This window comes from Hoplias malabaricus, chromosome 6 (genome assembly GCF_029633855.1).
Source record: "Hoplias malabaricus isolate fHopMal1 chromosome 6, fHopMal1.hap1, whole genome shotgun sequence".
In the NCBI taxonomy this organism is placed as follows: Eukaryota; Metazoa; Chordata; class Actinopteri; order Characiformes; family Erythrinidae; genus Hoplias; species Hoplias malabaricus.
In genome coordinates this window covers 38,194,420-38,220,894 of record NC_089805.1, presented here as the reverse complement: position 1 = coordinate 38,220,894, position 26,475 = coordinate 38,194,420, and the positions used below count along the sequence as shown (strand labels likewise).

Sequence of the window (26,475 nt, the reverse complement as noted above, 5' to 3'; positions counted from 1 at the left end):
ACACTGATGCTCTTACAGCTGAATGCAATCAAATCCTCACAGTAATGTTCCATCTTCTAGCATAAAGCCTTCCCTGAAGGGAGAGGCTGTCACTGTAGGTGTGTATATGCTTTTGGACATGTAGTGTAGCTGAGTGATTAGGCTCTTCTTTTATGGCTGAATTACTGTATTTTAGTGAGAGGCCGGATGTGGCATTGACATAACAGATGCAGTTTGGCTTCTAGACGAGCTGGTGGCTGGACTCTGGCGATGTTAGAAGTGGAGCAGTACTTAGGGGTGGGATTCTGAAACCTGGCCAATCTTCCATGGAGAACAAGGGGCCTAGAGATGAGAGGCCAGCGCAGGCCTCTGGCCAGCGGAGAAAAGGAGCCTGCCAAAGTGTCACTCTCAAATGGAGATCTAACGGCTCTTACAGTTCTGTGGACCCTTAATAGCCATCCTTTCTGTAACTCAACACAATGGCAGTGTTTACTGTTACAAAAAGCCTGCGAGACAGAGTTAATGCTGAGAGGCCAATGAGATCATTTACGTCCATAAAGCGAGCGATGCAATGGAGACAATGTGCTGAGTTAAGACACTTACAAGTGCTTACTGGTTCCTTTTGAAAGCATAAAGAAAAGCAGATGGTATATAGCTATTGTTCTCAAGATGCTGCTATAGTGAGCTCAGTCTCTCCATGCCATTAATTCCACTAACAGCTCCCATAAAGCCAAGCCTGCTCCATTCTACGCCAGATGTCGACCAACCAAGCTCTTTAGAGTTTTACTTTAACCAATCACAAAGCCTGAGCACTCTGCTGGCTCCTCCTCCTCCTATCTGGTTACTCACTGCTTGACCGGGAGGACCCTGTTCCCCTGGTAAGCCATCGTTGCCAGGGACTCCCTGTAAGAAGGAACTGAGGTTGAATTGGTTTAGCCTTCGGCCACAATCTGGTCACCTCTTCCTCCAGCAGGTGTTAAAGGGGAAAAGTAGCCAAAGCCCTGGGCCCTCTCTCCTGGTTTGTGTTCCAGCTTGTAGTCTATGTTTAGGTTTAGCTCATATTTAATTCTTGATTTTAATTTAAATTCTTCTCATTCAGGCTTGGGAAATTAACACAAGACCAGGTTAAAGACCAAACAGCGCCCACAGTGAAGCTTCAGGGTCATCAAAGCCAGAAAAAAGCAAAAATGGCTTTGTGTGAAATTCCACCTTAAATTTGTAAGCAGTTTGTTTAATGCTTAATGAGTAAAGCCCTATTTGGATGGGATTGGTTTTACCTGCGAAAATGGGGTAATGCATTTATTACTGGAGTATCTCAGTGATTTTAATCCTGTCTGGATAGACCATTTCAGCCGATTTTCAGTGAAAAGTGGGGAACATTTTTCTAATGGTCAAACGACCATTAAAATTAATCCACTGTCACATTACTCCAATGTGAATTGACATCTGTGTGAATATTCCATCACATGCTGGGTTTAAGAAGTTTTTCACAGGGTTTCTCAAGAATGGAGGGGCTGAAGGAGGTATTTAGTGATGTAATGTAGCCCCACCCTAACCCTAACCCTATTTATTCAAGTATATGAAGAACCTCAGGTGTTGAACAACGCACCTCACTAAAAGTCACAAGATGACCTAAAGTAGCCCTCAGAGAAGGAAAATTTAGCAAGCTACATGTAGATTTTGTGCAGAGTAGCAGCCTACATACATGTTTTGAATGTGCATCCTATTATGTTATTAATTTCTACTAAACAGTTAATAATAATTAGTTATAATTGTGTAAATGATTGTAATAATCGTGTAAAGAATTATGATTGAGTGAAACTTTTTGCCATCATTTCACCGTCATTGAGAGCTAGACATTTCTGGCTGGTGGTTAAATTTACCCAGCTCCACACAGCGTAAACTAATCCCATCACAATAGGGCTTAAGAACTGTAAAAGCGCACCTCACTAAGCAAAACATTAATTCTGCATCTTCACAGTGAGCTCTGCATGGTTTTTAAAAGAGAAAACAATGATATTCCCATCTATACATTACTTTACTTTTACATTTAACAAATTTACTTTTAAATATTAAATTTACATCTACATTTACCTGTTTATCTGTTTTAAAATCATAACCATTTCTTATACTGAACATACCCCAGGCCCCATTAAAAGAGTTAGTGCAACTTTAGCAGCATTAACAAAAGCAGTTACATTAAAAGGTAATTAAAATATATTATTACATTACATTAAACAGTTACATTAAACATTTTTTGCAGATATTTACAGTGTTTAATTATTTAATTACTTTCCTACTTTAAAACGTAAACACATATACATTTAGATTAACTATATAGGTTTAGTGAACTATTTGACATAATTATGGTTTAACTCATGTAAATTAATTACAGAATTATTGCAATTAAATCTATTTTATCATATTTAGCCAAAGCCCACAGCTACCCATGCAGACTCCCAACAAAAGACAAACACACACCACACACACACGCACACAGACGAGATAAACACAGACACAGGAGTAGAGCTTTGGGAGCTCACAAAGACGCAGGGTCCCATACCTCAGTGGGTATGGGGGTCCGCAGCCCTGTGAGCCAGCCAGGCCCCTCCAAACTTACCTGAGGACCTGGGTTGCCTTCGTAGCCCTGGGGCCCTGGAGGCCCTGGAGGACCTGGAGGTCCTGGAGGCCCCTGAATCACATTCAGCACAACACAATGAGCTCTTCTGTCATTTCATTTTTAAGACACAGCAGATTACAAAGAAAAGTTCTGACACTTGAAAGAGTTAATGAATGTACAAGATTCAAACGACTATATCCACGTGATACAAACCATTCATTATCCACATGGAAACAAGGTAACACTTTAGTATATGCAGACCTTATAAAGCCCTTATATTGAACATATTAAGCTTTAAAAAGACAGCAGCTGGTAAATAGGAAGACACTTATTACAATATTATATAGTAACTTCAATGATTTAAGCCTGTTTATTGTATGCTTTTTTCATGCCTCATCCCGACAATTAACATGTAATTCACTGGCTGTTCATCAATATATTAGTAAGCATTACATGACAGTTAGTTCAAAGGCCAAATAGTTTGATTGGGCATAATAGTTATTCCATGAGGGCATGCTTCTTTTTCTCAGAAGAGCCTATAAACCCCGCCCCTACAAACACCATTCCTCCATTTTGTCAAAGTTGGATTGTTTCTGCATTGAGGCTTTGTGGAATCCACTCTGCAGCCCTATACAGATAAATGTGCATGATATAAAGTTGATGGCCTGTAGTAGCTTAGACCTACACAAAAACAGTAGCAACTAGTGTACTGAAAAATATTTATGCGTGGGCAACTTTCTGGTAGCAGGCCAGTCGCAAAACTATTCATGAGGAGCTAAGCCAAAACAATATGTACGTACATAAATAAATAAATATATGACTAAAGCTTAAAACTGGGGAAAAAAAGTAATAATAAGCAGCATGTCTGTAATCAACCAGCAGCTCAATAAGAATATAAGGACATTATAATGTAATCCTATACTAGCATCTCCCAGAATAACATATTACATTCACACAATTACTCTCAAAGCAAACCAAATAAAATTGTGTTGATGTAATATATTTCATTAATGTGGAAATGATACACACATTTGGACCATTGACCAATATTACATTATATATTAAATTAGTCAGATAAGCTCATCATAAGGGAGGACAGAAATTGATCTGTATGTATCAGTCATCTGAGAATGCTGATCTGGGCTCTATTTTTAAGCTTTAATGAAGAATAGATGAGATTTACACAGCTTTCCCCTTTCCTCCTTGTTGCTGGAGATGTGCTTTTTCCAGGCTGATAAAATCAACAGAGGTAAATCTGAGGAAAACTGTGAAATATTTTACCAATTTTTTTTAAAAATACTTAAATATCTGTGTCTCTGCAATCAGAAAGAGCTGATCTGCACCCTATGAGTAGATGTTTGATACATACATTTAAGCTTGGAGGCATTTGATTCATTATAAAATATCAGCTCAAAGCTGAGGAAGCTCAGACAGTCAGACCTGAGGACCAGCCTGCCACATGTTCCCACCACCAGGGACCCCCTGCAAGACAAAAACAGTCAGATTCAGAGCCTAAACAACCCATACCCAGCTTAACACCAACATTAAAGAGATGGTTTACTGAAAAATCAAATGTACACATTCCCTTAACTCCAAAAGTAGTCGATCAGCCAAACTGTCCAGTCTGATTATTTGGTTTCACACTGTAGCTTTAGAAAAACATACATTTTGCCAGACTCAGATTAAGCTTAATCCAAGGCTAAAAAGGCTTTTCAGAGGTAAATGATCCTAAACTAGGCTTAAATGGCATCCCTTTATTCCATGTCATTCGTCATTAGCCTGGAAGCTTCAGCGCAAAACTAAAGAAGCAAATTTCGGCTATACATTTGGGATTAATGTGCAAATGTGTATTCGTTTGATCTTTCCGTGAACCATTCCTTTAATGTACAAGCTACAGTCTGCACCCTGTCAGATAAAAGGTACCCCACAGGTAGACGTTTGCTCAGTTAGATAGAAACAATTGTAGCATTAAAATTAAAGCAGTGTTCTTGAGTGTGAGTTTTGTACCCAGATGAGTAATGCCATAAGACAATGGTGTACAGTTTCATATCTAATGATTTAAAAGCCTGGAGCCCAGACAGAACTCAAAATGTAATTATGATCTAACTAAAGATCCTGAAGATGAACTCTGAAGATAAGACCCCAGTACCTTTTTTCTGTGAATGTAAGTGCGTGGGTGACTTAAGGACACACACACTTGCAGGTTTTACAGCATTATGATAATATAACTGAATATGTTCAGATACTCACAGGAACTCCAGTAAGTGGATACTGCACACAGTTGCACTCTCCTGGTTCACCCTACCGAACAAAAAGCACATCATCCTTTTTCATGCAGCAGCATTTCGGCATTGCCATATCACACCTTGATAACTCACCTTTCACAGTCCTTCGAAAACTTATTTTACATAAATGCAATAAAACTAAATTTGAGATCAATATTTTGGAAACAAAGTCGTATTTTTAAAACAATGCTGTAATAAAATTAACATTTTACAATGTAAAATGACAGTGTTTCTATAATAAGTTGTACTTTTACCAGTGTTTTCTTGAGTAAAAGGGTTTTCACTGGAATGTATACAACAAAGGCAGCACCCTTTGTGCGACAAAATAAAGGATGTTGAGGATTTTGAACGCTCTATGTTCATAAAGGTTTACAAATGAAAGAAAATACTCCTATATACATCACCAACACACTGTTATTAATTCTCTGATTTTTTCTGTGTGGCATTTTATTACCATACAATTGTATCTAACTTTAGTATAAAGTGTTATTTTTTTTACATCTGTATAATAATTTAAAAAATAAATAAATAAATAAATAAATAAACAAATATATTTGATAAATTACATAAACAAGGACACAAAGTGTCATTAACTTAAAGCACAATTGCTCCCCCTTGTGGAGCAGTTTATAAATGTGAGTATTTGTGAAACGGCACCCTTGTGCATCTAATTTAGTGAGTGAGTGTATTAGTGTATATGTGTGTGATTGATTGAAAGAGGGGGTGTGTATGTAATATGAATGTATTACAATAAGTTCATATGTACAGTGGGGAAAATAATTATTTGATTCCCTGCTGATTTTGACATGAACAGTCTATAATTGTTATGGCAGGTTTATTTTAACAAAGAAAGACAGAGTATCAACAAACGAAATCCAAACAAAACATTAAAACAAGTTTGTATTTGATTACATGAAATAAATATTTGATCCTCAAGCAAACTGTGGCTTATTACTTGGTGGAGAAGCCCTTGTTGGCAATTACAGAGGTCAGATGTTTCTTGTAGTTGCTCACCAGATTTGTGCACATCTCAAGGTGGTTTGTACAGAAACTCTCCAAATCCTGAAGGTTTTGAGGCTATCGCTTGGAAACTAGAAGTTTGAGCTCCCTCCACAGATTTTCTATGGGTTTAAGGTCCGGAGACTGGCTAGGCCACTCTAGGATCTTAAGGTGCTTCTTCTTAAGCCACTCCTTTGTTGCCTTGGCCGTTTGTTCTGGGTCATTCTCATGCTGGAAGACAAATCCATGACCCGTCTTCAGTGTTCTGGCAGAGGCCTGGAGGTTTTCATTCACGATTCTATGATACATGGCCCCGTTCATCAGTCGCTCAACGCAGTGAAGTCTTCCAGCCCCAAAGCAGAATGTTTCCACCTCCAAGTTTGTCAGAGGGGTCATTGTTCTTGGGAGTTATATCCAGCATTTCTTTGCCTCCAAGAACGAAGAGTCGAGTTGATGCCAAAGACCTCAGTATAATCTGATCACATCACATGCTCCCAAGCCTTCTCTGAATCATTCAGGTGTTCATTGGCGAACTTTAGAGGAGCCTGTACATGAGCCTTCTTGAGCAGAGGGACTTTGCGGGCACTGCAGGATCTCAATCCATTACGGAGAAGTGTGTTACTAACGGTTTTCTTTGTGACTGTGCTCCCAGCTCCCTTCAGATCATTAACATGCTCCTCCCGTGTACCTCCGGGCTGACACCTCACCTTTCTTCTCTCACCACAAGGTGAGATCTTGCATGGAGCTTCACAGCGAGGGTGATTGACTGTTACCTTTTATTTCTTCCATTCTCAAATTATCGCGCCAACAGTGCTCTCCTTCTCACCAAGCTTCTCGCTGATGGTGTAGCCCATTCCAGCCTTGTGCAGGTCTACAATCTTGTTCTTGACGTCCTTTGACAGCTCTTTGGTCTTGCCAACGGTGGCTGGGAGGTTTGAATGGAAAAGACTGGTTCTGTGATGGGTGTCTTTTATACACATAACAAGGTGAGAATAAGAGGACTTTCTTAAAGGGACAGGACTAATTTACGGTCCTGTGGGGCTCAGACTTCTTGCTGGTTGGTAGGGGATCAAATACTTATTATGCCTTTCTCTGTTAAAATAAACCTACCATAAAAATGATAGAGTGTTCATGTCTTTGTAAGGGGTTAAACGTACAAAATTAGCAGGGGATCAAATAATGTGAGCTGTACTGAATGAGTATATAATCGAGTGCGTATGTAAGTAATTGAGTGAGTGAATGAGCAAGTCATGAGCCAGTTCCATGTGGTGTTTCACATTTTTCCTTCTCTCACAATATTGCCATTACAGAGTTTCTGATCGTGAGGGTAAACTCTCTCTCAGACGAGTGTGGTGTTGAGGGGATATCGGTGTAATGACTTGGTATCTACACAGTGTTGAGGCAGAAATACAAAAGACTCTTTATCCTTTATCGCAGCTCTCACACACTCTGACACAGCACTCTATCAGACTTAAAGAGGAAAAAGCATCATTAGCCATCATCCACAGCTTCTCTCTGTTTAGACCAAGATGCCGGAGACATAATGAAAGGCATTTACAAAATGAAGCGTCTCAGCATCTAGCTTCTCCCTCTGTTTCTCACTCTCTCTCTCCTCTTGCATCCCCTATATCTTTTTATCGCCTTCTTTCGCATAATTTCTGTTTGTCTCATTGCTTTTTTCACTCCTCTTTCTCTTCCTCAGACATTGTATTCTTCTCCACCTCATGTTTTTTGTCTCTTACCTTTTATACCTCTATGCGTTCCTCATTTTTCTTTTTTTCCCCTTACATTCCCTCTACATTCACTTTTCCCTATTTCTCTTTTCCCTCTCCATGTTCCTACCTTTCACATTTATTCTCATTCTAATTCTCTCGCTCCTCTGTCATCCTCTGGAATATAGAGTCGCTCTCATTATACCTTCTTTGTTTCTCAATCCCTCTTGTTGTTTATATCTCTACCCATCTCATTTTCTCTGTCTGTTTCGCTGTTATTTTGTCTTTCCATCTTTTAATTTTATATGCTGTCCTTTAGGTTCTCTCTCTCTCTCTCTCTCTCTCTCTCTCTCTCTCTCTCTCTCTCTCTCTCTCTCTCTCTCTCAGCTGACAGCTAATTAACAAACTAATTCCTGATCTTAAAGGTACTTCTTTCAGCACAAACTCATTTGTCACCCTTCCTTCTTGCCTTCATCCCTCCTTCTTCCCAATCTCTCTCTCTCTCTCCTCTCTCACACTTTCTCTGTCTCCAGGGTGGACACATCACTGTCCAGGCACCCTATCCCCTCTGGACTACTCCTCCATCTCTTTATGTGCACACACGCCATGCACACACAGGCACACACACACACCCACAAGCTACTCTTGCTTTGGAGGACCTCCTCAGCCCACTGAACCAGAGACTTACCTTGTCACCCTTAGGTCCACTGACTCCCTGAAAGACAGAAACACACACACACACACACACACACACACACACACACACACACACACACACACACACACACACACACACACACACAGAGAGAGAGAGAGAGAGAGCTCAGTTTAACAATGTTATTGGGTATAAAGCTGCTAGGCGTGTGAGATGAGTGCAGATCAGGGAGGAGAGGCGACAGCTGATGAGATGAAAGCAGACAATGTGTTGTTGTTATGATCCAGAGGCAGAGCTAGATTCGACCCTTCCTCTCTCTGCCTCGCCTCCATTCCCAGTTCTCCCTGTGATAAAGCCCCCGGTAATTAACATCTGATGCAGTGAAAGCAGACGGCACCGCCTTTGTTTCTTTAATGAGAAGAACCAAGCCAAAACAATAAATTACCACTTCCTTTCTCTCCACAGCTGACAAGAACTCATCCCATGCAGCATTATACAGCACATTCTGATTAGCGGTGTGCTGTAGGTGTTATGTAATAAGTATTTACTTGTATGTCCTTGATTAAAAAAAAAGAGTAGCTTAAATAATCATGTGTAAGAATGAGCTCAATGTCTACAGTGTTCCACTGAAATACAATTTGTTTTTCTTTAATTGAAGATGAAATCTCAATCATCTTATTCTGATATTTCAGCGGATATGACACAGTTTACTTGCATGATGTTCAGGGATGTCTTCTGTGACTCCAGTACCCCCATTCGACCGCCAGCACAAAAAGCTTTAATGTTTGATTACAAATATGAAAGCAAGTTCAATCTCTTGCTTCAGATCTAAAGAGTCTACAGATGTTTTAGTCCATCCTTCCACTTTGTGGAACAACTCAGCACTGAGTGTGAAAAGATACCCGCAGCCTTCTTTGAAAAAGTGAAAGCCTCCCAAAACAATGTGATAATTAATCAAGAGTGGACTCACTAACACAGTTACACTACATTTAATACTTGAGGCTTCATGTGATCTTTAGCTAAGGAAAAAATAATAATAATAATAATAGAGTTTTGCTGTTTTCCAGATGCTGAAAATTAATAGCTTAGACTTAATATTGATTTTAATTGGAATTAAACAACACACACACACACACACTCAAGCCAAAACTAATGAGCGATGGAATGTCTGTGATGAAAAGACAGAAGAGAAAGTAGTAGAAAGGGTGAATGAACTGGAATTTTACTCACAGGTCTGCCATCCTCCCCAGGGATTCCATTAGATCCAGGAGGACCATCTCTACCCTGAAGACAGTCCATACATAAATCACTTTCACATACCAGCATTCATATTCACACCATTTTTTATAATAAATTATAAATCCACATTTGTCTGTAGTTCTATTTATCATCATGACAGAATTAAAAAATATCTAAATCTACACATACAGGCAGATAAAAAGGAAAATGTCTTAGTAATGTGTTGATCCTAAACAGGAATGATATGCTGGACTCTCTGTTAGAGGTCAAGAATTTTGCATGTAGTGTTTTCTTGGTTAATGCAAAGTGTAACCTTGCTCACACTGACACATTACTCATCTGACAACATCATCCACTTCTCTGTAGACAGTGCCTTCATCTTTGTAATGAATGCTTTTCTTTGTGGACAAACGTCTTCTCATCATCTTTTATTTCATTTTTCTACTTACAGTTTTCTACTAATTTTTTGAAGCATGATGTTACAAGGGACCAGTTAATTAGATTCATTGAGGCCTGTCCAGCACTATGAATCAAACTGGATCTCATTAAAAACATGGACTGCAAACGTTTGGACAGCAGTGTATATGCAATGTTTCTGGATCCTTACCGGAGGTCCGACTATTCCAATGCCCGCTGGCCCTTGTGGCCCTGGTGGCCCCGAGTCTCCTCTCAGGCCCTGTGAAGGTCACACAGTGTAAGACAGGAGTATGGACAGCCTTAGGGGTTAGTTGGCTGAAAAAACTGCAGAGTCACCATGGCTGTCACCTACCCTCGGTCCAGCTGCTCCCATCAGCCCAGGGGGTCCTTGAGGCCCTACAGGACCCTGAGGCATACAGTTACACAAGTCTACATTCATTATACATGCAGAATGGAAATGCACGAGAGCTAGGAGCAAGAGAAGAAGTAATGCTTATAATTAGGCTCCAAAACTATCGCTATGGGGGCCGGCGCATTTGCTTAAAAATGTGAGATCTAGACCATTTTTAATGCACTTACCACAGCTCCGGGAAGACCTCGCGGTCCTTGTTCGCCCTAAATAGAAAGAGCGAAGGTGTGGATTAGCAAAATAATGTGTACAGAGTGTGTTTAGAAAAGGATAAGATAATGTGTGGAAAGAAGTGCCTCTTTTGGCACAGCAACAGATCAGTAGGACGTCAAGTAGGTGCATCTGTGGTATTCATATTTAGTGAAAAAGCTGAGGAATGTGACACCTCCTGAAATCAGTTTAGTCGAGTGTGTGTTCAAACAGCTCTCCATGTACAACACAAATGAGATTTGCTTTTTATATTACCTTATCGAATTTGCCTGTTGAGGCAAACATTAGAATGTCAAATGATTTTGTGCTAAAAATGTTTTGAGACAATATGAATGGACGTGAAATCCAAATTGGAAAAGGGTGAGTTCCAGGTGCTTTTAGCAATATAAATCACATTAGAGACGTGAATAAAAACAGCTTTAACTGCACGTCTAAATGAAGCCTCTTACAGTTCTTCTGTTTAAATATACCTGTGGTCCTGGGAAGCCAGTGCCTGCTGGTCCAGGATCACCCTAAAGGGGAAAGAGACTGAAATGATCACTTAAACTTCACTGTTTATTTTACTTTTCTTTGTACAGTGTCCTTGCGTTTATAGAAAGGCGCTTGAAATAAAATTAATTTTTATTATTATTATTTAGGCCTTCATTTGTGTTGTTGCCAAAACAATACCAGATAAGAGTGATTCTTTACCTGGCTTCCTTTGGGTCCTGTAGGCCCCTGGCTACCAGGCAACCCTGTCATACCCTACACAGAAGGGACATAAAGATTAAACTTAGCATCCATTCTAGCATATGTTTGGCACAGTAGTAGTTTGTTTTCTTAACCAAAATGCAGACATGCCACATCAGGTCTAACTCTTCTGAGCAGTAAGAAGTGATTATTAATGTTGAAAGTGAAGGAAGCAAAGTTGTACAGCAGTCTCAAAAAGCAAGCAGTCACCTGTCTCCCTGCTTTCCCCTCGCCAGGTAGACCTGGCTCTCCTCTCTCTCCCTTGGGTCCAGGCAAACCCACCGCATTACCCATCACCTCAGGGAGTGATGGACAACTGTCACAAGCATCGCCCTGGCAACAGAGATAAAAAAAACTGTATCACACATAGAATCATCATTCTTGATTTAGAAGCTTTAGAATGTGTTACATTTAGGCAACGGTAGCCCCCTAATTAGATCAGCCATAGATAAGAGAGGTGGGCTTGGGACCAGAGGGTTGCTGGGGCAATCCGCTCAACCGCCTGGAAAAATGGGGACAAGGGGCGTAAGCTGGGTGTGTTCACCTCCCCTGGTGCACTAGTGTGTGTGTTTGCCATGGATGGGTTAAATGCAGAGAAACAGTGTGGTTGTAGATCATGTAATGACATTAAACACACATTCATGGTTTGTGTTTACATTTTACATTTGATACACAATTACAGGAGCTCCTCGGGTTACGTCAGTCCCGAGTTACAATGTTCCGTGGTTACGACACATCTCCGATTTACTGTATAAAGCCCTGTTTCAACTTAAGTGGTTTTGCGTCGTAAACGTCGTAACGCGAACTTCGTGTTTGGTGTGCGCGGCGGAAGAATACACGGTTACGCGGCTCGGGACCGAGGAGGATAGGTGTTAGGATAGGATAAGTGCTTACAGTATGTTATTTACGTACAGTATGTACGTATGTTCCGACTTACACCGAAAACCGGTTTACGACGCGACGTAGGAACGGATCAACGTCGTAAGTCGGGGACCCCCTGTACATGCAAAACAACCTTGTCAAATCAAGATTACACATGAACAAACTGAAATATGGACATTCTCGGCAAAGATCAATGCCCATTTCCATTAATGTATTAAAATATACGTGCCAGGCCTTTGCAGTGTCAGTCTGTTAAATTCAGCAAACATACAGTAAATATGAATTTAAGAGCACATTATTCGGTGTTCTATAGGGAATGTGCATTTACTTTCACTTAGAAAATCAACAAAGTATGTAATTGATTTGGGAGCCCAACATTTTGCACATGATGGCATAAATAGAACTGAAGCCATTTAATTTCATCACTGCAATATTTTTTCTCCTTTCCCTCCCAAGTGGATCTGTCGCAATCATCTCTGTTTACACATCCCAAAGCATTACCTGTCAGCACTTCCTGTTTGCCACAGACTATAGTTTAATATTTCATAAATGTTTTTACATTTCCTGTCACGTTCTGCATTTTTACAAGATACTAAGCAGCATGCCGACTGAATATTGTATGTTTCCCTATTGTCAGCTCAGTCACATCTCTATTTCTCAATATACAAAGCAGATACGTCCATAAGCTATATGCACTCTATAGTGATATGTCAGCACAGTTTATACAGTATACGTTATGAAGATTTTATTAACTTATTGGAGCACAGACCCTTTCAAATGTTGCCTACACTTGTGCACTTCACAGTTGCATTCTAGCTTAAATATTAGGTGTACACATAAGTTTAAAAGCATTTTTTCGCAATACATAGCATTTTAATTCAAACATTATACTGTCCTTTAGTATTTTATGGTAACTGTTGCACAGTATTAAAAGTACAATTGTCATTTAATTAAACAAAAAACAACCTAAAAATAAGCAGTTTTAAAACGGCAAGTGAGAAATATTTATAAGTCACTACATTCATTATTAGTTCCATCAAAGAAAAAGTGCTGCAATAGCATATGCTTCGATTTGTTATTTCCTGGGGAACACGTTGCATCAAAAAGTATGTGTGAGATTTGCTTTAGATGATTTAACAGTGTGATTTCGATGTTGGCGATCATGAATTTAACACATTAATATTTTTAGTTTTTTAATGAAACAAAAATGGTCATTATTAGAGCGGCACAGTGGTGTAGTGTCACAGTCACACAGCTCCAGGGACCTGGAGGTTGTGAGTTCAAGACCCGCTCCAGTTGACTATGTGTGAAGAGTTTGGTGTGTTCTCCCTGTGTCTGCTTGGGTTTCCTCCGGGTGCTCCGGTTTCCACCCACAGTCCCAAAACACACGTTTATAGGTGGATTGGTGATTCAAAAGAGGTGTGTGTGTGTGTGTCGCCCTGTGAAAGACAAGCTCTCCTCCAGGGTGTGTTCCTGCCTTGCACTCAATGATTCCAATGATTCCGGGTAGGTTCTGGCCCCACCACGACGCTGAACTGGATAAGAGGTTATAGACAATGAATGAAAGAATGAATTTTCAGTACTACGCAGCACTTGCCATAAAGTGATAAAAAAGAGGGAGGAGGTTTGAATTTTCCTTTCAATTATACGTTACACATAAATGCTTTAAAATGTATTTGTACACCTAATACATCCATCAGAAAAATGTTTCTAGGAATACACACTATACAAACAACTGTGTAGACACCAACATTTCAGGGGTATCAGTAGAAGGTTTGTCCACTTATATTGCATTTACAGCTGCTACCCTTTGGGGAAAGCTTTAGACTAGATACTGAAACAGTTTGGGGTTGTTTAGATTGCTTTTAGACCAAATCATGAGAACATAATTGAGGTCAGGCACATTCGCTGGATGATTAGCTGTGTATCATAAAAGCCCTTTCTAAGTCATTGCCTGGCATTGGACTTGGTGACCTTACGCTTATGTGGAGTCAACGCATGTCAATAAGGGATGTTTAGAAACTTGTGTATATCGTAATGGGGTCTTGTTATTTGACAGATTAAGCTCTTGTTTCATCCCACACTTCAGGGCTTGGTTAGTATTTTCTGTCTCTTCAGATTCTGAGTTGTCTCACAGCAATTAAACATGACTCAGACCCATCAGACCAAAGCAATGTTCTTTTGACAGACGGATCAAATTCATTTATTAAAATTTCCAGCACATTTTTAATGGCTTTGGGTTGTGTACTGCTTTTCGTCAATCAATTTTCCTAAAAGCAAATCCTCACCTCAATGTTACTAAATCCCGGCGTGTTTCGGAATTTCAAATATTAGAATATGGCAACAGCCAATGCTGACACTTGAGAGAAAAAGCCCTCCTCCTAAAATGTTGTTATAAATATGATGCAACTCCCAACAAGCCTAGCAACTGGTCATTTGCTTATTAAGTTAATGATTCTCAGCCCTGGGGCAGAACTCCCATTGCTCCCAACTGCTAGGAGTACTCCAGCAACAGGATTGAGACTAGAGACTCTACTTAAGTACCTACAGATGCACCAATATGGGAAGTGAGACATGACACAAATATCTTTATTGTTCCATGTACATATACGCCATAGACACTCATGGCATAGAGACTTTATACTGTAAAAACTAGGACTAATACCAATCTACCAGGATTAGAATTACAAATAATATATATATATATATATATATATATATATATATATATATATAGATAGATATTTACACTGAAGTGCTGCAAAATGACATTTTAGTTCATCATCAAAATCCTTGGCTCTTCAGATCTACAAAAATAATACATATTTTAAAAAAATTATAAAAAAATATAGGAACCACCCCAAATTGAAATGTTACTGTCATTTTGCAATACATGACTAAAGTGAAGATGGCATATCTATTTAAGTTTTAGGTACCATAATAAATCTGAGAACTGAATCCTTGTATTTATTCATTCTTGGGTTTACTCGTTCATCTGTAACCACTTATCCAGTCCAGAGCGCTAGTCCTTCACAGGGCAACACACACACTCACTCATTCACTCACACACTCACACCTACGGACAATCGCACGGTCGCCAATCCACTTACCAATGTGTGTTTTTAGACCGTGGAAGGAAACTGGAGCACCTGGAGGAAACCCACGCGGACACAAGGAGAACACAACAAACTCCACAGACAGTCACCCGGAGCGGGAATCGAACCCACAACCTCCAGGTCCCTGGAGCTGTGTGACTCCGACACTACCTGCTGCACCACCGTGCTGCCCCCATTCTTGAGTTCCAATAAACTAAAATAAACCATGTCAAGCCACTGTGTTAAATTTGAGGAAATGTAGTCTATCGCTCATTTACATTATACTGTTTCAATGACTGCTTTGATATACACATAGGCACACTTTTACTTCATCTGAAATGAGCAAGACGGTGTCATATATCAAAGCAGGGAGAAGGCTCTGGACTACAGCTTGTGCAAGCAGGGGGAATTTCAAGGAACCACAGGAGCTCCTCACTCCACTTTAGAGAAACAGTGAACTTATCACCTGACATCTCAGAGATAAAGCTCTTTTCTCCTCCGGTAGGCGGTCCAGTAGAGAAACTCAAAATTGGGACAGTGCCAAACAATCTTGTGCCTTATTTCACTGCAACAAGAGACCTTTACCTCTGTCAACAAATAAGATTTTATCTTTTACCAAGCAAGATTATACGCTGTGTAACAATGCCAGAACCTATTTTGGTGATGTTTAGAACCAAATATATACATTTTAATATATAACATGTTTTCATAGAGACTAACAATTTAACCATGCCAAAGAGCTATTGATGCATTTAAAACGTGTTCACATTTCTACATATAACCACTGCCTTTGCAGAACCATATATGTGAGGGTATACTTAAATAAAAAACAATAATTTCAAGTTACAGTAGCATTGTGAGCACAAAAACATAGCCACTGAGATTTTGATACAAGTGTGCAATATGCATAAAACCAACCCTTCATGTACAAGCATATTAACATGTAGAACTTTTGGCTGAAATTTCTATCCACAGCAATTTCCACCTCTAATCATGTTACAGATTTTGGCTAATGTAGTGTTAGAAATCCCCCGATGGTTTAGCAGAGAGATCTGAAACCCTGCTGACCAGCTGAAAGGAAACAGTTTCCCACTATAGTCACAGCCAGCCAGAGTTAAACCTTTCTGAAATGGTAAGGAGAAGGTAAAAATGGATTTTTCCAGGAGAAGGTAAAAATGTATTATTAACTTCAATGCATACGACAGCTGTTATTTTAAAAATTGTGTCAGTGAAATGGTAAAACGAGGCTAAACTAACATTTCATGCGTTACAAGACTTTCTGACAATGACCATATGCATTTCGCATCACATAATATACCCTTGTTGATTACATAGAACAGAAAAAAGTCTGAAAGCTAACCTTCTCTCCTTTAACACCATTAACACCATCTCTCCCTGGTTCACCATGGAGTCCCGGGGATCCTGGTGTCCCTGTGAGTCCTGGGTCTCCCTGTAAACCCTGGTCTCCCTGAGGATATGGATGGTTTATCAGAAAGTGATAATGTAATGTCCATGCTGTCATTCACTATCAACCACACATTCATGCTCACTTTGTCTTCTGTCACTTACTTTTTCCCCTTTGTGTCCTTGAGGGCCTGGAGGACCCTGTAGAGACACATTAGAAGTCTGATTAATGCAAGAGTAGACATTGATTATGCTGGATTACAGCTGTCATCATGTCCACAGTGACAGCTGGATGTGCTGCCATTTCATCGAGGAACTGAGATGACCACTGCACATGGAGGTAAAGCTCTTCACTGACAGAACTATCCAGCAGGGGTGCATAATTTATCTTATTTAATTATCTAATATTTTAATTCTGGTGATGGTTTTATTGAATTAACTGAACATAATAGACTTTGGTATTTGCTGAGTTTATAAAGATGTAATTTAAGAACAGAGTTTTACCACCTAATATTTGCACTCATTTTTTATATTTCATTTCAAAACAAGATGCAATTAAGATATATTCATTTTCAACATTTTGATTCATGATATCAATTCAACAGATTTATAATAGGGAATACCACTCTCACTGGGCTTAATCCATGTCAACAAACCATCCTTTTACATACAGCCTGTATGCACTGTATATTTGTGGCAGGGGGCTATATCTGCTCCATGCAGACTCTTCACCATGGTCCTACAAGGTCTGATGTTTGCTCCTTGTCTTTTCTCACTCTACAGTCACTTGCTTGGTAAAGTAATGCTCCCTCATGGGTTCTCTAACCACTGTTATGCTAATGATGCTAAACTCGTCCTCTATTTACAGCCTTCTGACATCCAGGTTTCAACATGCCTCTCGTCACGGATGACATCTCATGACCTTAAACTCAACCCCAGCAAGACTGAGCTGCTGTATATCCCTAGAACTACAGGTCTTCACTACGATACTGCCATCTCCTTTGAGAACTCACTGGTCACTCCAACTAAAGAGGCATGACCCCATAGTGTAGCTGTGGATGAACAGTTATTGTTGCAAATCGAACTCATTCTTGGCAGGTTTTTCCTTTACAGCCTCCAGAGAATTTGAGTTTTTCTCTCATGAGAGGCCACCCAGGGGCTTAATCAGTCTCTTGTCATTTAAAAACTTGACTATTGCCACTCCTTACTGGACGATTTTCCTATGCCTACCATCAGGCCCCTGCAACTGATGAAGAATATGGCAGTTTGACTTGACTTCCCTATTCCTAATGTATGCTTTACTGTTTAATGGCATGAACAATCTGTGGAGAAAACCAATGGAATGCTTAGCATCAACTAGAGGGATATAAGGCCCCTGAGTTGTTCTCTGCAGTGATGGAGCTCTATGCAATGCAAACGGGTTGTGTTGGAACATTGATAAATTCAATTAAACCCTCACAAAAGTGTTTTTACATTTTGTCTTTACACTTTAGGTAAGAGTCTTTAATCCTTTATTTTTTACAAATACATTTTTCAAATAAACCCCTTATTTCTGATAAAAAATATTGTATAAGCTGTTGACTACAAGCATTTGGTCATAAATTGTTTAAGTGGCAAAATCCAGTAAAGTCACCTTCTGGCCTTCTACTGCCTCTCCTGGAGGGCCTGGAAACCCTTGGGGTCCTGGAGGCCCCTGTACAGTGTCCCCTCCTGGAACTATAATGCTGTCAGGGCCTCTTTTCCCTTCAGAGGTGGTGGGCTGGCACACACCACATGAGTCTCCCTGAGAGAAAGTGGACAGTTACCACTTGCCACAAACTTTCATAAAAGACAAGCATTTAATTGTGTGTGACAACAATACCAGGTTGAAAAAGCTTTCATGGATATTTTATTGTAATAACCCATACATTAAATGTTGTTAATGAACTTCTTTCTGCTTGGTATCTGGCCTTTTATTTCCACAGCTGCAAATTGATGTATGGTCAATTTGAATTTATGGTCAAAGTGAATATATAAGATAGTACAGGTGTTAGATTCAGTGTTCATTTTATTATCTTTGTTAGCAGCCATAGTTAGCCAGATAACTTAAGCTGAAACTCAGTACTGTCCAATAGGATAAGTAAGAGACATTTCTATAAGATAAGCAATAACTGTGCTTGTTAAATAGACATGGCTTATGTTACATGGTTGAAAAACTGAAAAAAGCCTGTTTATCAAAAAGAAAAGTTCAGAATGCCTATAAAAGTATGTATATGTGGGTGTTGCATTACATCAATTATGTGAATCTAAAAACACAAGGCACACACAAATGCACCTTGTCTTATTCTCACCTTTTCACCTTTCAGACCAGGAAAACCGATATCCCCCTACATAAAAAAACCAAAAAATAATCAATATAACCATGAAAACCACTAGACTGACAATTTATACTTAACACACAAAAATAATTTCAGTGCTTAAAATCCATAGGCTCCTATGGTATTTAGTGGCCACTTTTCCACAAGAGTTAACTACACTCTAATGCAAAAACAACAAGTGATAAAATACACTTTTTTTTTTGTGGCTGCAAAGATCAGGTAAATCTCAGTCAAGGTGAAAGTAACCATGTGGAACTCTTCCACTGCTGACAAGTCTAAATATTCCAATAAAATATTTATTCATAGTTTGTAGAATCAAGGACATAGATTTGTTGGTCTTCTGTTGAGCTGCTGTTTGGAGGCTGGAGGGTGGTTTCTGCCCCAAGCTCACCTCTGTAATCCATTAAAACAGAAAATCAACATAAATCTAGCTGGCTTTATCACCTTTATTCCTTTTTGTCCCTCTTTGCCACTGAGACCTCTTGGACCAGTTTTGCCCTGAAAAAGATTTGCCCTGAAGTAAGTAAACAATACCAAATTAAACCTGCCCAGGCCATTAATCATAATCCACAGATCAAAGTCAAATAAGGCGTACTTACCATTTTCCCCTCACTTCCTTTAATGCCTGCATTACCCTAAAGTCAAAACAAATTGTCAGCCATCAACAACAGAAAAGGCCATCACCAAGACCTATATCTGGATTTTCTTTCTGAATACATTGTAACGTATGTGGTGAGGTTAATCCAACGTTAGACATGCGTATAATTATGTGGGTAGATTCTGTAATTTAAATGATTAATGACCCATAATCCATGATTGTAGTATTTTGGGCAGCCCCCTAATGGCAATTGCACTGGAGGAATGGAAAATGATATATTATAATAATATCAAATGTATTGTTACATTATTGGATTAAGTAGGACACCATTGGCTTTCTTTGCGGAATGATGTGACACTGTTAAGCTGCTAGTGAGCAATAAAAAGTGAAGAGGTGTAGACACCTGTTGTAAAAACAATTCACACCTCTCCACAAAGATGACTGGGCAGAGATAAAAGTGTCTGCTTGCTTGATAACAAAAAAAAATCATGTGAAAACGCCACAGTTCCATGTATTTGGAAAAAACACTGGAAATGTTGACTTGCTAGGCTACAGAGATCTATTTTCCTTCTGGTTTTGCATGTTACACTGAGAATAATGATACAAAAGTACATCCAAATCAGGTATAAATGTAATTTTGAAGCTTTAAAATATTTAGATTCTGCAGTCAGAGCATGACCTTCTGTAATCGGCTGAATCCAAACTCCTTCGGTAATTGCAGGCATGTTTCAATTGACATTACAGTAAAGTAATAACAAAACCTACTTATGCACATGGCTTTGTGTCCTATGGCATAACCCTGGCAAAAAAATGATCTTTTAATCCAGCCTCTCTGAGGGATTTGGGGAAATTACACATGCGTTAACCTGTGCCAGTCGGCCAGCTAAATACCACTACACAACTCTCACTGATAAAACATATCCAGATACAATGGTTTATTTAACAGTCACCGGAACCATCATTTTCCCCTTTGGATTCAGGGAGAGACAGAGAGAGAGAGAGAGATAAAGACACAGAGAGAAAGAGAGAGAGAGAGAGAGATGGGGGGTTGTAGGTAGACAAGAATGAAAAAAGTGGAAGCAATTTGGAGAAGAAAATGAAAATATGAGAAATCCACAGTAAAAAGACTAACAAGAGCGAAGAGCACAGGAGCATTTACAAGCGCAGGTAAATGGAAGCCATCTGTGGCTGATTAAGGCTAGTCATCCCATTCATATTTTAACAACACATTCTATTTGTGCCAAATTGTTCCAACCCAGCTCTCAAAATAAACAGAATCTCCAGCCTCGCTCTGGAAAATTACTCACCTGTTCTCCTTTCTGGCCAACTCCTGGTTCCCCTTTCTCTCCCTTCTGCTTCAGAGTCTGAGGGGCTAAAATTGTGGCTGAAGGGATCTCCCCAAGAGTGGGACACACAGCACATGGCTCACCCTGAGGAGAACATACACAGGGGGGAGAGGTTTAGAATAAGCTGTGACTAACATGAGAATGAACACAGATTGAATCAGAAATAAGAAGAGTGATATGTGAAAAGTGATGGTATTAATAACAGTCAATAACAGTGTCCAATACCATTAGGTTATACACTGTTTTACTGATGAATGGACTTTTTTAGTCCATGTAATCACTGAGACTGATATTTGTTTACACAGTATAGACAAAATGAAAGAAACAAACTTGTTACAACAGTGGAAAGCAAAAGAATGTGCAGGGAGAGTAAAGAAACCCAAGAAGGGCTCGTATGAAGCACTTTCCCTCAGAGAGAAAATAAAAAAATAATTAACAGCCAAGAGATTCAAATAAAAGATCTGTAAACTACATGATACTGAAGAAGAAAAGGGAGAGTATATAGTAGTTATGACACCTAAAAATACATGTACATAGATATACATATATGTTCAGACCTCAAAAATATATAACCTCTAAATGCCCTGGTTATATTTTGCCAAAAATGTATTACTGTATTACTGTATTGATAAGACATTCTTCACAACTTCACCCAAACTTACCTTTTCCCCTTTGACTCCGTCTGACCCTGGCACGCCCTGCGAAACATTAACAACATTGTAAATGAGGGACAGCTCTCAAAAAGCTCCTACACTGTGAAACATTCAGCGATCCGACACTTCACCGCCTAAATCAGCAGAAACGAGCGAGGTGTGAAAGACACCCTGGTCGCGCCACTGTCAGCACAGCCGCTGTCATGACTCAATCTTTCAGAACATTTAAGCGTCAGATATACTGCAATCAACTGGTGATAGAGGCCTGGGTGTCTGGTTCAGGTATACTCAGAGTGTGTATACGCATATATAAGTATGCCTGCTTTGTGCTCTTTGGGGATGTTATGAATAATTCAAAAAATCATATTATGTCAAACTCCCCAAGAGTCCCAGAGAGCTGCAGGATGGCAGTTTAGCATTTTCATTTCTTTAACACTTAGAGGTCTACACTTTTTATTGCCATTTTGGCATGCATTCAATACACATTACTTAATGTCTTGGATGTCATTACAATTTACATAGGATCATTTGATGGTTAAAATATAATCTGATACTTACTTAATACGTCTTACTTATCTGTAAAATATTACAGGCCATCCAGCCTGCTGCTTTAGTCGGCAAAGCCCTAGAATCACTCACAGCTCAGTTGGTGGACAGTCATTTTCTTGGGGAATTTAAGGAATGAACTCTCAATAGATGTTTTAAAATCCAGATTAAGGGCATACTTATCATGATTCCCACTGTAGTTTTGATTTGGTCTCAATCGTGTTTCACCACTTATCTCCCTGAACCATGACCTACGCCTGTGAGCAGTTAGGCATTAGTCTTGTGACAGAGCTCACAGGTGTATCCTCTTGTCTCAAGTTATTTAATACCTGTCCTGGTGGTCTTAGCTTGCTCTTATAACATGCTTCATGTTGCAAAATTTCATATGTGCTTGTTTAAGCTAGCTTGCTAGCTTTAAGCTAGCTAGCTAGCTAGCTAGATAGATAGATAGATAGATAGATAGATAGATAGATAGATAGATTCAACTTTATTGTCATTATCCTCTTTTCTATCTACTTACACAATTCTTTTGAATTCCTCACTAAACCTAGAGCTAAGAATGGAAAACAAATCTAAACAAAATGTAAAAAGAGGACTATGAACCAAAAGGGACTTGGGGTGTTAACATATTTGATATTTCTTGGCACCTGATCAAAGTCCTCAAGTTTGAAAACCTGCTATTACATGACAACCCTGACACAAAAGCTATTTCAGCCTATTGATGTGTCCAGGCTGAAGAGGGTAGAAATGTAGTTGTTGACTAGTAATAGACACATGCACAAAAGAGCACCCACCTTTTCACCCGCCTTGCCGTCTTTTCCTGGAGAGCCCTAGAAAAGAGAAGAAAAGATCAGAACAGGATCAGTCTCCAAGGCCCTGACATCAAGGCCCTCCTAGCTCACTGCTACTGTATAGCTTTACACATTGCACCTTTTTCACTTCCTCCAAGGCTCATATCCGGGCTTGAGGATTGATTCTGACGTTATTGGAAATCGCTACGGAGAAATGCACACAAGCGCTTTATGGTGCACTACATAGAGCCTTATTTGGCAGATTTTATCCCTCTCAAACAGGCTGAGAGACAGTAGAAGTAAATGGGTAAAAAGATGGAAGAGCTAAAAGCACACATTATGCTGCAATATTTCATCTACCACTTCCCGGATGCGAATAAAATGAAAGGGAAAAAAAACTGCTGCTATTGACAGAGGGAAAATGGGGCTTGCTTAGAGAAACTCACCAGGCCTCAGAGATGAGATATATATAAGCGGTCCCAGCAGCTATAATTATAGGAGACAGACTATGGCTTGCTTGGTGGGGAGTGGGATGAGGACATCATCACTCATTCAATATAACCCCAGCAGGGCTGAAGAGCTGCCGTGTTCCAGCAGTTCGGGAAAAAAAAAAGTACTGTACCTTCAGAGGTGAATATTTCCTCTCTAAGGGGAACCTCAAACCCCAAAATTGAGGCTCTGTTTTAACCCCCACAAAGAGATGATGCACTTACATCTCTTTATTGACTTTCCAGGGTCCATATTGAACACTAGACAGACCGGAACTTATAGGGTACTATTGATTACAGCTGCTCATGAAAATGTCCTGTGAAATCCACAATAGAGGGAGCAAGAGAATGAGATGTTATTTTGCTCTGAAGGAAAAAAATTAGCTGGGATTGAAAGAGTCCTTAAGTTTCATGCTTTATGCTGGGGAATGTATTAATTATTAAAATTCAGGCTCACAGGCAAACCATTTTTTCCAATCCCTGGCTCTCCAGGTTCTCCTTTAGGTCCTGTTTTCCCCTGAATGGCCACTCCGCTGTCTGAATCTGCTGGTAGCACCGGGCACACCTCACATGGTTCCCCCTAAAACAAACAAACAAGAAAGCATTTATGAAAATGGAAAATCAGGTGGTAAAATGTTGGTGTATCATGTAAAACAAGTTCTCAAAAACTATTAGGCTGTCCACAGACGTATTGGACTCTGAGCAACCATAGCATGTTAACAATGTACATGACTTGGCAGAAAAATCACTAAGAACACACCAAACTCCTCACAGACAGTCACCCAGAGCAGGTACTTGAATCCACAACCTCCAGGTCCCTGGAGCTGTGTGGCTGCGACACTACCTGCTGCACCACCGTGCCACCCATCATCAATATTATTAATTATAGAATAATTTACATATGAATAACTAATGAGAAGAGTCCACCAACCAAAATGCCCATTCAACAGCGTCATGTGGACAGCGTCCAGTAACCACTGATGAAGGACTAGAGTATGATTAACACAAACTGCAGCAACAGATGAAACATTTTTACATGTCCAAGGTGTATCTAATAGAGTGGACAGTGAGTGAACTAACTGTTTAAAATCTCTAGCAGCACTGCTGTGTCTGATCCAAAGCATACCTGCTCTGTGGTGGTCCTGTTAACCCTAGCCCTGATCAATAATGAACAGGGTAAATGGAAGTATGCTGAGCAATAGGTGGACTCTAGTCTGTGGATGGAGAACTACAAAATGCAGCTACAGGGTCAATGGAGCTAATAAAATGGAGAATGAGCAAAGAAAGAAGTGGGTGGCTGCTTTAAATGTTATGGCTGATTGGTGTACAAGGTCTCATAATGAAGACAGGATCTGTTTCATAGAAATGGAAATTAAATGAGAAAATAGTTTTATAAATTGGTCTTCATTTCCCATGACTAACCTTTTCACCTTTGGGACCTCCTTGTCCTCTCGGACCCTGTAAGCAAAGCAGAAACACCACAGTGTCAATCCACTGTTCAACAGCATTTTATTATTTTTTCCACTTGGTTTCCTCGCAGATGAAGATTACGGCAATGACAGTAATTAGAATGTTGTTCACGGTGAGCACATTTGGTCCACTCTACATTGTCAGAATAATGGGGGCATGAAAGGCCTTCTCTCTTAAAAAGACATTTCAGTTCATTCTACTGTTTTCCAATTCTGCAGTTAATGAAAGGGTCCATGCACTTACTGGATCACCAGGACTACCATCTTCCCCAGGTATCCCAGCATCCCCCTGGGCACAGAGAGATACAGATATTACTTTCACCCTTCAAAGATACAGCTCTTTGAAATGTTTGATGATGTAATGGCTGAGGGCATTAGTAAGAGAGTAAGCATTAATGGGGTCCATTGAGGAGAGTCTATTGTACCTCAGTCTAATGTATTTCTACAATAATTAGTCACATTTCACGCCACTCACTTTGTCTCCTTTTGATCCAGGAGGTCCACCTGGGGTCCCCTGAGGAAAAAAGAACAAAAGGAAAAAAACCTTTTTCAGCAGCAGGACTATATTTAATTATGGAAACACTCCCCAGAACCACTGTTTAAATTGTCTTTAGTTTCCCTTTTATAGCTGTTTATAGGGAAATGCCTCCCTTTTCAAAAACAGATCCATTCACTGATATAGTTTTTTTTAAATGGATTTTTTTATTGTTGTGCTCTAAATAAATGGAAACTTCCAGTAAAACAGTGGGACACACTCACAGTAAATATACAAACTATAAATTAATATTCAGGAATCTTTTAAGTAACAATTATTAATAGCAAATCAGCTAAACACTTTAGCGTCAAACATTTGAAAACAAGGTCTGAGCTCTATGTCCCACCAGAGGGCCTCTGTCTTAGTAGAAAGTGTTTCCAGGGATTTTCAACCTGTGTGAACGTTCCTGTCTGGGTGGCACAGACACTCAGATAAATATAATACTGGGGTGTTCCTGTCCTGATGGGCCTTAGCAATTTATATTTCACTCACTAGACTCTGTGCAAGCTGTTTATGTTGGTCAGAAGTTACCTAACAGTTCCAAATCAGGTTTGTGAATGGGAACCGAACCAGTTCCACGTTGGTGGAAAAGTGCTAACAGTCTCTGCTGTGGGTTAGTGATGTGTGACAGCAGTAGCAGTGGCTAGCTGCCCACACAGACCAGGCTCATCTGGGCATACAGGCTTTAATACCCAGTTATTGAGTTTTGAAAATGGAACAAAAACTAAGGTTGTTATTTCATGCATGTGTATTAAATTGTGTAAACAGGGAGGAGGGGGTATTTTCTTAGGATCATTCTGAATGGGATATCCAAGTGTTTTTTTTTTCCTCAAATTGTTTTGTTTCAGTAGAGCAGTGCTATGGGAGGGTGCACGAGTGGAGCCAGATATAAACTAGACATACTGTATGCGGAGAGTGTTCAAAGAGGCTGAAAACCCCTGGTTTAGACCAAATAAGGAAACTCTAAGGGTTCTGCAGCTGAACAGCTAAATCACACAGGAAGCATTGTGGAAAAGCTCCTATTTTACAACAAACTTATTTAACATATTACTCTTTT

At 39.6% G+C, this 26,475-nt stretch overlaps 1 protein-coding gene across 3 annotated transcripts in view; it reads right to left on the bottom strand.

Annotated features, from left to right (window-relative positions):
* col16a1 (collagen, type XVI, alpha 1) overlaps positions 1-26,475 on the bottom strand; it is a 103,959-nt gene that overhangs the window by 26,673 nt on the left and 50,811 nt on the right. For 2 of the 3 annotated variants that reach the window (XM_066674431.1, XM_066674432.1), the window contains 25 exons: positions 25,359-25,397; positions 25,128-25,172; positions 24,837-24,872; positions 23,872-23,994; positions 22,930-22,965; positions 21,599-21,634; positions 20,898-21,020; positions 19,592-19,627; positions 19,437-19,490; positions 18,966-19,001; positions 18,269-18,418; positions 16,801-16,836; positions 16,592-16,699; positions 11,465-11,587; positions 11,216-11,269; positions 10,996-11,037; positions 10,486-10,521; positions 10,259-10,312; positions 10,097-10,165; positions 9,481-9,534; positions 8,284-8,310; positions 4,850-4,900; positions 4,040-4,081; positions 2,600-2,671; positions 829-882 (listed from right to left, as the gene is read on the bottom strand). In XM_066674431.1, the coding sequence (XP_066530528.1) occupies positions 829-882; positions 2,600-2,671; positions 4,040-4,081; positions 4,850-4,900; positions 8,284-8,310; positions 9,481-9,534; positions 10,097-10,165; positions 10,259-10,312; positions 10,486-10,521; positions 10,996-11,037; positions 11,216-11,269; positions 11,465-11,587; positions 16,592-16,699; positions 16,801-16,836; positions 18,269-18,418; positions 18,966-19,001; positions 19,437-19,490; positions 19,592-19,627; positions 20,898-21,020; positions 21,599-21,634; positions 22,930-22,965; positions 23,872-23,994; positions 24,837-24,872; positions 25,128-25,172; positions 25,359-25,397 (1,536 nt within the window). The remainder of the gene's footprint in view (positions 1-828; positions 883-2,599; positions 2,672-4,039; positions 4,082-4,849; positions 4,901-8,283; positions 8,311-9,480; positions 9,535-10,096; positions 10,166-10,258; positions 10,313-10,485; positions 10,522-10,995; positions 11,038-11,215; positions 11,270-11,464; positions 11,588-16,591; positions 16,700-16,800; positions 16,837-18,268; positions 18,419-18,965; positions 19,002-19,436; positions 19,491-19,591; positions 19,628-20,897; positions 21,021-21,598; positions 21,635-22,929; positions 22,966-23,871; positions 23,995-24,836; positions 24,873-25,127; positions 25,173-25,358; positions 25,398-26,475) is intronic. The other variant, XM_066674433.1, reaches the window with a different exon arrangement.